The sequence below is a fragment of the Sycon ciliatum genome, chromosome 5, assembly GCF_964019385.1.
Source record: "Sycon ciliatum chromosome 5, ocSycCili1.1, whole genome shotgun sequence".
In the NCBI taxonomy this organism is placed as follows: Eukaryota; Metazoa; Porifera; class Calcarea; order Leucosolenida; family Sycettidae; genus Sycon; species Sycon ciliatum.
The window spans coordinates 16,154,253-16,167,534 of NC_088647.1; the positions used below are offsets into that span (position 1 = coordinate 16,154,253).

Below are 13,282 nucleotides of genomic sequence, written 5' to 3' on the forward strand. Positions count from 1 at the left end.
TGACAACTGATCCTGCAATTTGATCTGCTGTGTCCGGCCAGACAGGTAACTGCAGAACCAGTTGAGTGCAGTTCCCGAGATGCCTAGCTTAAACAGTTCGGTAACGAGTCGCTCATGCCTGACGCGGTCAAAGGCCTTTGACATGTCGACAAACACGATGCCAGTATACTTGCGCTCTGCCCGTGCCATTTGCCATCGATCAACAGCATACGTTAAGGCATCTTCTGTGGAGTGAAGCTTTCGGTAGGCGAACTGAGTAGGCGGAAGAAGTTGCTTGGAGTCCAAGTACTGCGTGATCTGATTTTTTTACAAATGCTTCTGTGATGCGGGAGATAACTGGGAGCAGCGACACAGGGCGGTAGTTCTTTGGCAAAGTTGGGTCTCCACTCTTGAAGAGCGGACTGACGTGGGACAACTTGAAGGACAGGGGGAACTCACCGGAGGACAGGGATATATTAATGATGCGTGTAAGTGTGGGGGCAATGGTTGGATAACACTTTTGCAGGATGATGCTTGGAACTTGGTCACTGCCTGTTGCCTTGAAAGGGTTGACAGATTTCAAACTGCTTGCCACATCCTCGACTGTCACTACACTGAAGTCGGTAAATGCCCCTTCCGCCATTGGACCAGAGGGAGAACAGAGCTGAGGAGGACGCTGGGGATCATGGACAACGTCACCAAACAGCTTGCTAAGATCCGATATGGGTACTTGAGCAGTGTGCGATTGTTTCTTCCGGCCAACCACAGTATTGATGACTGACCAAAGTTTACGTTGGTCAGAAGTCTGGCACTGCTGGATGAAATACGTGTTCTTCAGGCTCCTGTCCAGCTTCCTGGCCTTAGCACGAGCAGTGCGGTGTTGACTGCGGAGATCATCATTGCAGCGGTTCTTCATGAGCAGTCGATGGAGTCTGTCTCGCTCCCGTACGCAGGCCACAAGTTCATCTGTTACCCACGGGCAGGGACGTCTAATCCGATTTCGCCTCATCCGCACGGGTGCATGCTTATCCAATGTTGACACTATGGAGGCGATGAAAGATGATGCAAGGGTGTTGACATCATCTATGGCGAGCAGAGAGGCCTGCTCTGCACTGAGATCGCTGTTGAAGGTGTCGCAGTTTATCTTATGGATGCGGCGTGTAGGTCTGTAGCTGGAAGTACGGCCTGGTGCAAACCCTGCCACAGAGAGATTCCCAAGTACTGCAAAGTGGTCACTAATGTCTAGGTAGGCTATCTCACAAGGTCCCGTCAGCGGGGAAGTTGATAGGAAGAGATCAATGATTGACTCAGTAAGGGTGGTGGCACGTGTTGGTGAAGACACATAATTTGTCGTACCAAATTTGTTAAACAAGTCAGTTACTCGTATGGCCATGGGTGACTGGTTCATTTTCATATCAACGTTGAAATCACCCAGCATGACAGTTGCCAGAACCTTCTTTCCTGGTGCATGAACTGATGCGTCTAGGCTGGACTCCAGGGAGGTCCAGAATGCTACAGGTTTGTCTGGTGGACGATAACAGCATCCAACCAGTACTATGCCACCGGAAACGCTAACTTCTATCCACAGCAGCTCTAAGTCAGTCTCCAAGTCAGTGCGTCTTCGCGCAAGAACAGATTCATGGCAGTATATCCCAACACCACCACCACGTTGCTGCAATCTATCCTTCCGATGTAGCTTGAAATGTGGGATAGTAAGTTCACTGTCCAAGATATCTGGAGTGAGCCAAGTCTCAGCCATACCAAAGACATGAATGCCTCTGTTTGACAAGAACTTTTGCACTTCGGCTGTCTTGCGCCTGATACTACATACATTCAAGAAGGCAGTGTGCAGCATGGTCATCAGCAGGCATGGTTGATTTCAGAGCCATCGCTGACTGAGGGCGCGTGCACATTTGTTTCCACTTCCGAAAGGGATGCCGAGTTTGCTTGCGTGTCGTCACATGCTGTGGTTTCTGTGGTATCATCACTGACATCAGAGGCAGAGTACTTGTCGAAATTCCACTGTCTGGAATAGAGTGGTCTGGGCCAGAAGCGACGATCCAACAGCGTCTTGCTGCACGATGCGTGGACTACCAGTCTCGCAGACGACGACTTTTGCTTCTGAAAAACTTTACAGTCGAGAATTTTAATAGGGGGAGTCTTCAACTCCGACGAGCGACACTCCACGAAGCGTGCTAGCTGCTCCGGTGAGGCATCGCGCAGCAGATTGCCAACAAACACAACACTTTTCTTGACAGGTTTCCTGGCTGTCACCAAACGCCAGGCAGCATCTTCACTGTCGTCATCGACGTCTGGCAAATTGGCCTCACTGACTGCACTGGCTGCATTAGCTGAAGTTTGAATGTTGGTCTTAGTCTTGGAGTTCGAATTACTAGCAGTTTGAACGTTCGACGTGACACCCACGCGTTGGTGATGATCCAGGTCACTGAGGTCATGTCCTGGTACGGTAGGTCTGCTCTCGACTGGAATGTGACACGTGGCCGCAGCATCCTGCTGGGCCGGACCAGATGAAGTCAGTTGTAGATCTACTACGGTATTCGGGTTGGTTTCGGACTCAACGGTTGGGCAGTTAGTAGCATGGCGCCTCTTTCTTTGCGACTTGCTCTGAGCCTGAGAATCTCCAACCGTAATGGCGGAACTTCCTGAACTTGGAATGTTCAGTGCGCTTGATCTGGATAGCTCCTGAACGGTCCTAGATAGCTGGTCGATATGGCTTATCAGCCTTTTCTCACGGTCTGCAGCAGCACTTCTTTCGACATCAAGCATATCTATTATCACCGCCAGAGCGTTGTGGAAATCGCGGCAGCAGTTCGACGTGGGGAAACGATTATCTGGGACATCGCACGGCTGTTCGTGCTCATCGCTCTCTACTGCGGCCATGGTCGTGGAATCCCTGTTTGTAGACATGCTTGCAACAAAAAATCCGGGTCAGAGACCCCAAAAGTAACCTAAAAACGATACAAAAACGGGAGCTGAAAAACATGCATCTTACTCTAAAACGTCAGAGTCCCTTAATAGGGCAATGCCATTCAATGGGAGCGCCGATTCGAGCAACTAGTATGATAGCTCTGCTCGGGACCGCTAGAGCTGAGCTGGCAAATGACTCCGCATGGAGCAAATGACTCCGCATGGAGCCGCCAATGACTCTGAGTAGAGCCACCTAATGCTAAATATAAAGGTATGCCTGGCAGTTGAGAGCATATATTCTCATGGATTGTAAGAATACATTCTCGCGCCACATATATACTGGTACACACAGATTATAGACAGCAATAGCGACAACACACAAATTGAAGGGTAGTTGGCCGCAGCCAGATGTGAACCGAAGCACGAGTGAGGCATGAAAGCAAGCACTGAGAACCGAGTGTGTCTCAAATGGGAAAGATGTGCATGCGGCTAACAGAAATAGGCCATGATGCAGAACCACTTGGGACCGTCAGGTTAATTTTCCTGGACCGAGCCAGCCGGGAAAAAACCCTCGCGCCGACGGACGCAGTAGTGAGGGAAAAAACCGGGTGTATAACCCCAATGGCGATTTGGCATCATGTAGGCATGGCAAGCACATATTGGCAAGAGATAAAGAACACGCCCGATGCCGTATATGCAACCGAAACATGTTGAGCGAGAAATACAACGTCATGTGTGCGCCAGAAACGTGAGTTGAGGTAGCGGGTGGGAGGGTGGTAAGGAAAGTGTGTGGGAACAAATGTTCGGCAAGTTGCATGCTCGAGAGTCAAAACAGCAATGACAGTGCAAGAGACACGACTAGCGCATGCGCACGGGTCGGACCAGCTTCCGGGGCTGAAAGATGCATGATCAAGCGATGCCCACCCGATTTGTTTGGCATGACACCAAGACATGCCCTCTTGCCCCAGGTGAGCATCCACAACATCAGGGTAGTCAAAAGCTGATCTAAGATTCTTGCTGAGGGTAGAATGCTTAACACCCTTAGGACGTGATGCTGGTCTACCAACAGTTTGTTCAGGTAGTGTGTGCGTTGCATGCCTACAATGATGGACAACACTGCCCACGCTTCGGCCCAGGCCACTGTCTATACTCGACTCTCGCTGTTTCTGCTATGCTGGGGCCAGCACTACTGACCCGTCCGAGTCGTTCTCGAGCCTGAAACGTTTGGCTGAGGGTTCAGCGGGCACTGCTGAGGGGCGCAGGTGCCTGAGGAGGAGTGCTAAATCTACGAACTCCCCTCGCAGCACTTTCTCCACCACTCTCGGCCACATCATGTGCAACACACAGGGGACGGGTGTGGGCATGTGGTGGAGATGCATGTACAGGCACGTCAGAGTCAAGCCTACCTAGTACCTGCCGAGTTCAGGTCTTGTGCGCAGGCGATATCAGCATCCGGCTCGCCAGAGTCGTCCCCGGAAATGGCTTCTCGGATGGAGGAGCGGATTAGCTCGCGGATCTCCTGGTGCTGCTGTTTGAAAACGACTCATGATAGGCTAGCTAGAAAATTCGCACAACACTGCTGATATTGCAAGCCAAGGAAAAAGGAATCCACTGCGACTTGCCTGCACCAGAGAATTCGCACAACACTGCTGATATTGCAAGCCAAGGTGAAAATTCGCACAACACTGCTAATATTGCAAGCCAAGGTGCTCAAACAAATTTGTTTGCATAGAAAGGTCTCGCTGCTGTTCTCTGCCAGCAAGGCTGCGAGTCCCACGCTTGCGCATGTGCCATTTTCCCACGCTTGTAGTCCGGGATCCGGATTCTGAGAAATCAATTTTTCGCAGTAGGTGTGCCACTTTGGAAGGAGGATTTGGGCATGGTCCAGTTAGATAGGGAAGGGGTTTGGTAGCATGGATTCACTTGTCGGACTCCTGAAAGCTGTGCCATAAGCTTGCTACGAGGAGGGTTTCATGCCAATTTCTCCTCGCCGATTTCAAGATCTTCGTGCACCTGAGCATTGATTGGGCACGCTCACATGAAGCATTTTACGCGCAGTGAGGGAAATGCATCAGTACAGTACAGTATTTTTGAATTATTTCAAAAACGTTGTCAACACTAGTAATAGCACTCGACTCGTCTCGACTCGATTGAAGGATTACTTATTAGTGGTGTCGAGTCTGAAGCCCGAGCCAATGCTGTAGTTGCTGAAGCCCCATCCTATGGAATACTACCAACTCCCCGGCACAAGGTGAGCCAGTATTTTGTCTTGAATCACGAACTTGAAAAATAAATTTCCCAAAAAAGAAGACACATTGTGAGTTTGATATCAATATTCAATGTTCAATAACAATGCACTTCTGTGTTGGTACACTGATTCTGGTATCCAATGAAAAGAACAAAATAACGTGTCAGTATGTGTCCTCGCTGCATCTCTCTCAAGAAATATTTCTCAAGAAATATTCGTTCAGTTCATCACTTGAATAATTGTCAGTAGATTAATTATCAGTACATGATGATATGTTGCAATGATGCGCACCTCCAGGTAAATATATATTAAAATAGATCATCATGTACTGATAATTAATCTACTGACAACAACAAAAAAGTAATACAATAGTATCTCACACACACAATGTTTATCAATATACAAAAGGAATATGCTGCAATGATTCGCGCATCCTGGTAAAATAGTTAAAAGTACCGTAAAATCCTGCCAGAGCGCCCCGTCTCTCCCATCCGCCCCTCCCTGACTTCTTGTCAGGGACGTGATTGATTGTATCCTCGTATGACTCTGTTGCAGTCTGTGATGCCGTACTGCACTGCAGACGCGTGCTCGACCCCGTTGGAAATGTACGCAACAGTGCCCACCCTCCTGACCAGGGATCGCACAAACCCTGCGTTTTGTCGGGTCTGTTCGACTCCTGGCTCTTGACCTTTGGTCGGTGTACGAGATGCACGAACAGTTTTCGTAGGGTGAGTACTTTTCATGTAGCACTGAATGCGGCAAGCAGGACTCGCCCATCCGCCCCTCCCCACCTGAAGCGTCGAGGAGGTAGGGGCGCTCTGGCGGGATTTTACGGTAGTACAGTCATATCTGTCGTAAGCGACCGCCCCTTGGTGCAAGAAAAAGCGGTCGCTTACGGCAGATGGTCTCTTACGGCAGATGTATGGTAAATCCGGCATACCAGGTATATGCTTCCATGTACTCAAATCGACGAGAATAATGTGATTTTTAATAATATTAAAAATCACATTATTTTATTGGATATTCAACGACGACCATACCCGTATAGTACGCGTATGCGACACAGCAGTAGATCGACACTGCCTGGACTTGAGACTGAGAGCTACAGCACAGCCTCAGTACAGGCCAGGCGCCAGTCGATCGCACTTGCAAGACAGCGCATTTTCACACTTTGCAGTTGACAGCGCACTGGCAAGTACAGTTTCGCACCTTACTGAACCTGGGTCGCGGTCGCTTACAGCAGATTCGAATGCAGCCACCGTGCATGAAATCGCGGTCGCTGGTCGCGCACAGCAGATGGTCGCTCTGGACAGATCAGTTTGTATGTGAAACCGTCGGTGCACGGAAAATCGGTCGCTAACGGTAGATGGTCGCCTACAGCAGAGGTCGCTAACGGCAGATTTGACTGTACAATTTTACACTGTATATTACACAAACTGTTTCTCAATATGATGATATGCTGCAATGATGCCGTGCACGTGCGCACATCCAGCCCACAGTGTCTGTGTAGCACTGTCCGTGCATGGAAAAACGGTCGTAGGTGGTCGGTAAAACGAGAGGTCGCTTACACCAGGTTTTACTGTAGTACAATAGTACACACAATGTTTACCGGTATCCATATACAAAATCTAGGAATATTGCCACATGGCATGTATGTTAGTTGTAGAGCCTTGCTGTCACTGTTAGTTTTCTAACTTGATTCATTCTTGTATGTCTAATTTCTCCCTTTACAATATGGCAGCTGCGCAAGGAATTCAAACTGACGCACTGTCACTATCAACGTTATCATTGCTGAGATCATCACTCGTACACGCAGCTGATCCATCACTATCGGACACACGAGTCGTCACAATCTGAGTTTGGCTGGGCATGATTGGACTCAGTTTCCAGTTGCGATACGTTACCGGACGTACTTTGCTGTGGTGGTTGCTCTGGCCTACTGTTGAGCGGACTTGCGCATGTACCTTCGCAGCGGCAGATGTCAGTGCACGCAAGAGATGACTTCTTGCATGAGCAGCGTTGAGTGTCACACACTCCTCGGCACCCGCAGCTGATGAGGCTCTGAAGTTCTTTTGGCACTGCCTGCTGTTCTGTCCAATTCACAGCAACTCTGCCTGAAGGAAGAAACAAACATTGTCACAGACAGTTAATTTATTCCTCGCGTATATTTTTGCAGTAGACAGTCATAGATATCTGGTTAAATGGGAAGGGCAGCACTGTATCCTTTATCCTTTTATCTGCTAATTACAATTCTTTCAACCTTGCAGTATGTTTCTCAATATCCGCAGACTCCACTGTAGCCTTTGTAGACGCGTACCATACCATAATAATTACACAAGTGTAAATTTCCTCACGCATAACTTGATCCAAAGTTGGGTACATTATCGGTGCTAATTATTTATCGGAACAACTTACCGTCGCTGTCTTGAATCCATCCTCTGCCGATGGGCGTAGGCACATCGGGCTTCGGTTGCAAAGCCAGTCGCCACACAGTAGCCTGGTAATTAGCGCGTGCTGTGTGGACATTATGTAGCTCTAACACATCTCCAGTGCGTAAGCCAACAGCCTTCCAGCTTGGAAGGTACCATAACCTTGAACCTTCCAAGCTGGAAGGTCCAATCAGTGGACAGAGCCAGTACTACTACCAGGTAGTATCATCAGGCGATGTTTTATGGCTCTACCATCAGGGGAAATGGAAAGAGGAAGGCACACGGCAGAGACTTATCTGGAGCTGAATGACCTGAACTACTTTCGGAAGGGACAGCGACGAACGAAAAACCAGGACGTTGCATAGAAGCAAGTAATTCCTTCAAAGAAATCCACGCCGAGCATCGCTTTTTGAAAAGTTTTTGAATTGTGGCATCGTTTTCTTCTTCCTTTCCTAGTCAGAGGTGTTTCACATTTTTGGGCGCGCTCTCTTTTCTCTCAATGGTTGCATTCATGATTTTTCGCCCAGTGAACCAAAAATATTACGATATCTCCTGCCTGAAATTGTCGATTTATCGTCAGATATATTCCCTTCTCCTGAGGCTATGGCTACTATTGGCTAGGCACTTCAGTCACGTGACATGACCTGTCAAAAAGTGCTAACGCTGAATCGCGTACATGCGTGGCACCAAGGAAAGGCACATGCATAGATCGATCTGTAGCTGCACGGAAGCCTTCTCGTGTGGCGCAGCATGTAGCTGAGGCCCTCAGCTTTCGTTTGAGCCCACATACGTCATGATGCGGCAATTTTTTGAACTCACGTACAGTTCGAGTAAAATCGGCAAGGATTTTTCGGGCATTTCACTTGGTTGCACGCATTTGCCATGTAGCTCATCGTCTTCAGCGTCGTATTTCCTTTCGGAATCAGTTGTCCTCGTTCGTCCGACACTTTGCGTATTGCTGCGCAAGGAGAAATAATGCGAGGTGTTATTGGAAGCGAACCGCGACAGGCGTCCTCCCGGCAATAGTCCTTGTTCGTCGGAGCCCATGCGCATGGCTGCGCAAGAAGAAATATTGCCAGGTGTTATTGGAGTCGCATCGGAGCAGTCGTCCTCTCCTGCAGGCGACGAGTAGGACAGTATATACTTCGGCGACTGGACCAAGAGAGCTGACATCAAAACGGCCTGCTCGGAACAAATCGTCAGCTGATCAGCAGGTGGCTTCCAGCGACCAAGAAAAGCATTGACGGTGATATTATACCAAGAATCCAGCACACACTCTGTACTCTATGCACAAAATCTCTCATGCTGGAGTTGCTAAAGTTTCAGTAGTGCCAAAAATTTGCAGACGATGTTCTACATGTAATAGTTTGTCATTTCTTTCCGTCAAATACCCGGTAAATTCTAGTTTGCTCAATCTGCGGCTCATTGTTCTTCCGTACTCGTCACCACTAAGTACTGTACATGTAGCAACAATGTGTTCTGGCACTGAATTATTGTAGTTACTTTATCTTACCTCATAGGCTCATCTTATGCTTTTCCAAAGGCTTCTCTGCACTGTTTTCATGCTGTTGCGATGGAGTTGCTATGCTGTTGCTATGGAGTTGCCATGGTGACCACACCCGATATCTTCGTCGGAGCTGCCGGACGGATGAAAAACCCGAAGTTTTTCCAAACCCTGCTGTTTCTGTATTCATTTGGTTATTTTGACCTGCTTCCTGCGAGCCTGGTATTTTGCCACTATAGACACTGAAGTAAGTTCCGCCAATTTCTGGTATGCTGCTGGTGCCGTCGAAATACTGAAAATGCCGTTATTCAATTCTCCGACTTCGGGTGGCTATATCTCTGTGCCAAGTTATTCTTTTTGCTTCAAATTTTCTGTGGAGTCTTCCTAAACCTATCTGAATCGGATACAAAAAAGAAATACGCGTATTTCTCGTTTTGAAAAAATCGCCTGAAGTGCCTACTATGGCACAGCTTTGAGATGTCCGACAACTTCAGACATACTCACTGTTAGGTACTTGAAGGGTTGGCGAAGAGTTTTTGTGCTCCCTACGAAGTGGTACCCAAATTTTCGATTTCGAGATCGGGATCCCGGACTATTGCCTGGGGACGATGTACGATGACAGCCGCGGCGTTGCGGACTGCCTGCGAGGCGCTGGCCGCGAGTGCTTCTGTGGCATCCTCGATGGGAGGTATATTATGCTCCGCAGGCCGCGAAAGAGAGCCCGTTACCTGGACCCCTACTCGCGCGGGTAGAGCGAAACTGAGCACCCTGGGATGCGAGCAGCTTTTTAGTACTCCCGGGTCCAAAATCTCACCACCAGGCCGGGATGATCAAAACGTCTGCCGGGTCTGCAGCCTACAAACGTGGATCTGCCGACACTGTGCTGTCGACGACATGTCCGGCAAGGCACCTCCTTGCGTGAAAGCAAGGAACGCTTTTTTTTTTAGAAAGGAAGCTTCTTCTCCAAAATTTAAAATTTTTGAAAATTATTCCTTCTGAAAATATCATCGCGTTCTTGACCTCGAAGCTGACTGCTGAATGCGATTAGGAAAGAAGATTCCTGAAGATACACCAGACTGATTCTGGCAAGCCGTCTGTCGTCTAGATATGCAGTTGTTCGTCATGCATGGTCAGCAATCTTCCTCGTTCGTCCTTTCGTTTTCCTGACCACGATGATGACAAGCAGCTCTCATGCTCAGGTTAGTGCTGTACTTGTATGTCTGGGCACACAACACATCTGAGATTCACCCACTGACGTTATCGAACTGAAGAATGCAGCAAGGGTTCCTAGGATTCTCTTGATTTCGGAACAAATTTCCTTCACTTTCACCCTCTCAGTCTCTTCCCCATGCCCTCCATGCATGCACAATCGAGTTTGCATTTCAAATGTTGTTTTTACTTTGGCAGTGCGTTCGATAACGTTAGGACAGTCTAAGTTAGGTGTTCTTCTCTTCAGGCTTATTGGACGTGTACAAATTCTAAAAAAATAGCTTCCATATGCTAAACGCAGATCCCTGTGAATACGGTTCTGCTGGGCAATGATGTTTACACCAATCTACACTCTATGCTGTCACAGCATCCACAACTGATCCTCTCTCTCTGAATTAACTATTTGATAAAGCCAATCTTTAAATCGCTGTTGCATAGGATCTCGGGTGGGAAGAAGCGATGAATCGATACATGGCATTGTGAAGAAAAGAAGAACAAATTCACATTGCACGTGAGACTCGGTTAGAAAGACTGAGTTTCTGCATTCATAAGAATGTCACACCCCGGGGATCATGATAAAGAAAACAAATGTCGTGAAAATGACTGAAAGAACCAAAGAAGTATTTGATCTTCCAGCCAGCTTAGCCTGGTACTACCATACTAGCAGTGCTACCAAGTACCAGCCCTCCATATTTTCTGTATTTGTACGGAAAATCACTCCTTGTGCGCACTACAGAAATTGAGCAAATGGTATAGAAAATCGGAGAGGATCAATCAGCTGTGTAGAAGCATTGCAAGTGTAAGCTGAGTGATGAATAGTCTTGTACCAAAGCGAGTGCATGCCGTACCACAACAACATGTACATGTAGCACAAAAATAATAATGTCGTGAGTGCAAGTCACACATGTGTTACACTACCAAATGCAGCCACCGACATGCATGTGCGTGTCAAAAAACATTACAGTGCAAGTATGCATGCAATGTACACGGCAGTACGCAAAACACTGCAAGATACGGAAAATCAGAAGTCTGAGTACGCAAAACAGACTCAATTGGTGGGCAGCTCTGTACTGGCCTGTACGGAGGGAGTGAATCTCAATGTGTGCAATGCACGCACTTTGGCCGACAGTGAAAACTATGCAAGTTGTGTTGGTTTGCAGGATGAATGTGAGTCCTTTTAGACAAGCGCCTTAGTGGAGTAGCCCACCGAAAGAAGAGTACTTGATACCGCGAAGTGGAGTCTGCGCATACAACAGTGAGGGGGTAAAATTAGCTATGACTGATTCTGCATGTGTTCTGCATGTGTATCACATTACACTAGCAGATAGGCACACCTGTTGTTCCAAAAAGATGCTTATGTCAGTGTCTGAATATGTCGTGTACCAGGTAATATTGTTGCCAGGATCTCACGGTGAGAGTCAGACTTGAATATGGTATCAATAGATTATCAATATCATACATCACCATGTACCACCCAAAGTATAATAGCCGAAGGACCCGTTTGTGTGGTGGTGTATGATTTCGTGAGCAAGATGAAGTGGCTACAGATGTGTCTTATATAACACCCTAAGAAAAGATCATCAACTCTGGGGAAAGTGATTCTGGTAGCATGTTGTATCCAGTGTGGCATGACAAAGACTCCCTCGATTTAGCCTGTGGAGAATCCGTAAATACATAAATACAATACATACAGGCATCGCAACCTTCGGATTATATGCTCTTTTGCTTGCCTCCTGGAGTGTGGTTGTACCTTGGTTCACTGTATTAGAATAATAGTAGACTTTGTTTTTCGAATTCGTTTCTATAACATTAGGTTTCTTTCTGTTGCTGCTATGTCTTTTCATGTGTTTTACAGGATTGCCATCTGTTGATGAATACCACTCTGAGGCACTCTCACGAGCGAAGGTGTTTGAGAATCCATGTCGGAATGATGGTCATGTTGGCCTAAAGGTGCATTACATTGCCGATACTCGCCACCTCCACCCTGGAACATGTTCAATTTCTGTTTCTCGTATGGAAGGACCGAACAGGTTGTTTTCCTGTCTCAGTGGACCACTCAAGACTGAACAGCACTGATGGAAGAAGATTTGCCGTGAATCTCGTTCACATAATCAGCCTGTTTAATTGCTGTACTGAGGTGACTGCTTCATAACAATGACCATGCAGCATTAATTTTGGATAGTATTGCAGTGCCCCTAAAATTGGAGAATATCGAATTTCTCTGATAGCATTGTGATTCATTTGTGAATAAACATCACTACTCTTTTTGAGTAGCATAGCAATGACAGAGTTGGTTTAATGTATGACAAAATGGAGCCGCTTTTTAACTTAAACCTGTACTATAATCAGTACCGCCGGAAGCAGTTTTTGATTGGTCCGGTAGTTTCATGGCGGGTACACACGTCCTCCACGGTAGGAAACGTTTGTTGGTGGCCAACAAGTTGGTCTCGTGATAACCTGACCAACCAGACCGGCGGGCCTGATAATTGTGGGGCTCATGAGCAGCTCAAGTACTTAGTATGGTTTTGGACATGTCCCCAGTTAACCAATGAGAATAACCGGAAAACAAGGGGGGCTTTAGATACCGGGCTGACTTAACAAGAGGCAGGATAAGCGCGTTACGGGTTGAGCTTGTCGAAAACCAATTGTACTTCATTATGTGTGAAGGGGTTTTATGAAGAAATATTTTATGAACCAGTGTACAGAGATGGTGCTTATGACGAAAGGAGAGAGGAGAAGTGTGTGAAAGTCGATAAACGGCATCCGAAGGAACACATCGATCCTTGTTGTAAAGAATATTAAGTATAAATCTATGGTTGAAACCTACTTCCCCAAGCGTTCTCTGTTAAGTATAAATCTATGGTTGAACCCGACTTCCCCAAGCGTTCTCTGAGGGGACCGAGGTCTACTCTATCAGTTCATGTATTCTGTGAAGTGACATGACCATTCGTGGGGACCTTGCTCATAACTGCAAAAGTCCTCGTC

The 13,282-nt window shown here is 47.3% G+C and overlaps 1 protein-coding gene and 2 long non-coding RNA genes across 3 annotated transcripts; 2 read left to right on the forward strand and 1 right to left on the reverse strand.

Annotated features, from left to right (window-relative positions):
• Positions 1 to 199: 199 nt before the first annotated feature.
• LOC135816827 (uncharacterized) lies at positions 200 to 1,738 on the reverse strand. The gene has a single exon (XM_065329927.1). The coding sequence runs from the start codon at positions 1,736 to 1,738 to the stop codon at positions 200 to 202; it is 1,539 nt and encodes a 512-aa protein (XP_065185999.1).
• Positions 1,739 to 4,716: 2,978 nt separating this feature from the next.
• LOC135817821 (uncharacterized) lies at positions 4,717 to 7,569 on the forward strand. Its single transcript, XR_010553588.1, has 2 exons — positions 4,717 to 5,158; positions 6,897 to 7,569. It is a non-coding gene; the product is annotated as an uncharacterized LOC135817821 (long non-coding RNA).
• Positions 7,570 to 9,785: 2,216 nt separating this feature from the next.
• Positions 9,786 to 12,624, forward strand: LOC135816631 (uncharacterized). Its single transcript, XR_010553422.1, has 2 exons — positions 9,786 to 10,287; positions 12,153 to 12,624. It is a non-coding gene; the product is annotated as an uncharacterized LOC135816631 (long non-coding RNA).
• Positions 12,625 to 13,282: the final 658 nt, after the last annotated feature.

Coding starts and splice junctions, on each gene's coding strand:
- LOC135816827 (XM_065329927.1), bottom strand. CDS start 1,738: ATGGCTGAGACTTGGCTCACTCCAGATATCTTGGACAGTGAACTTACT.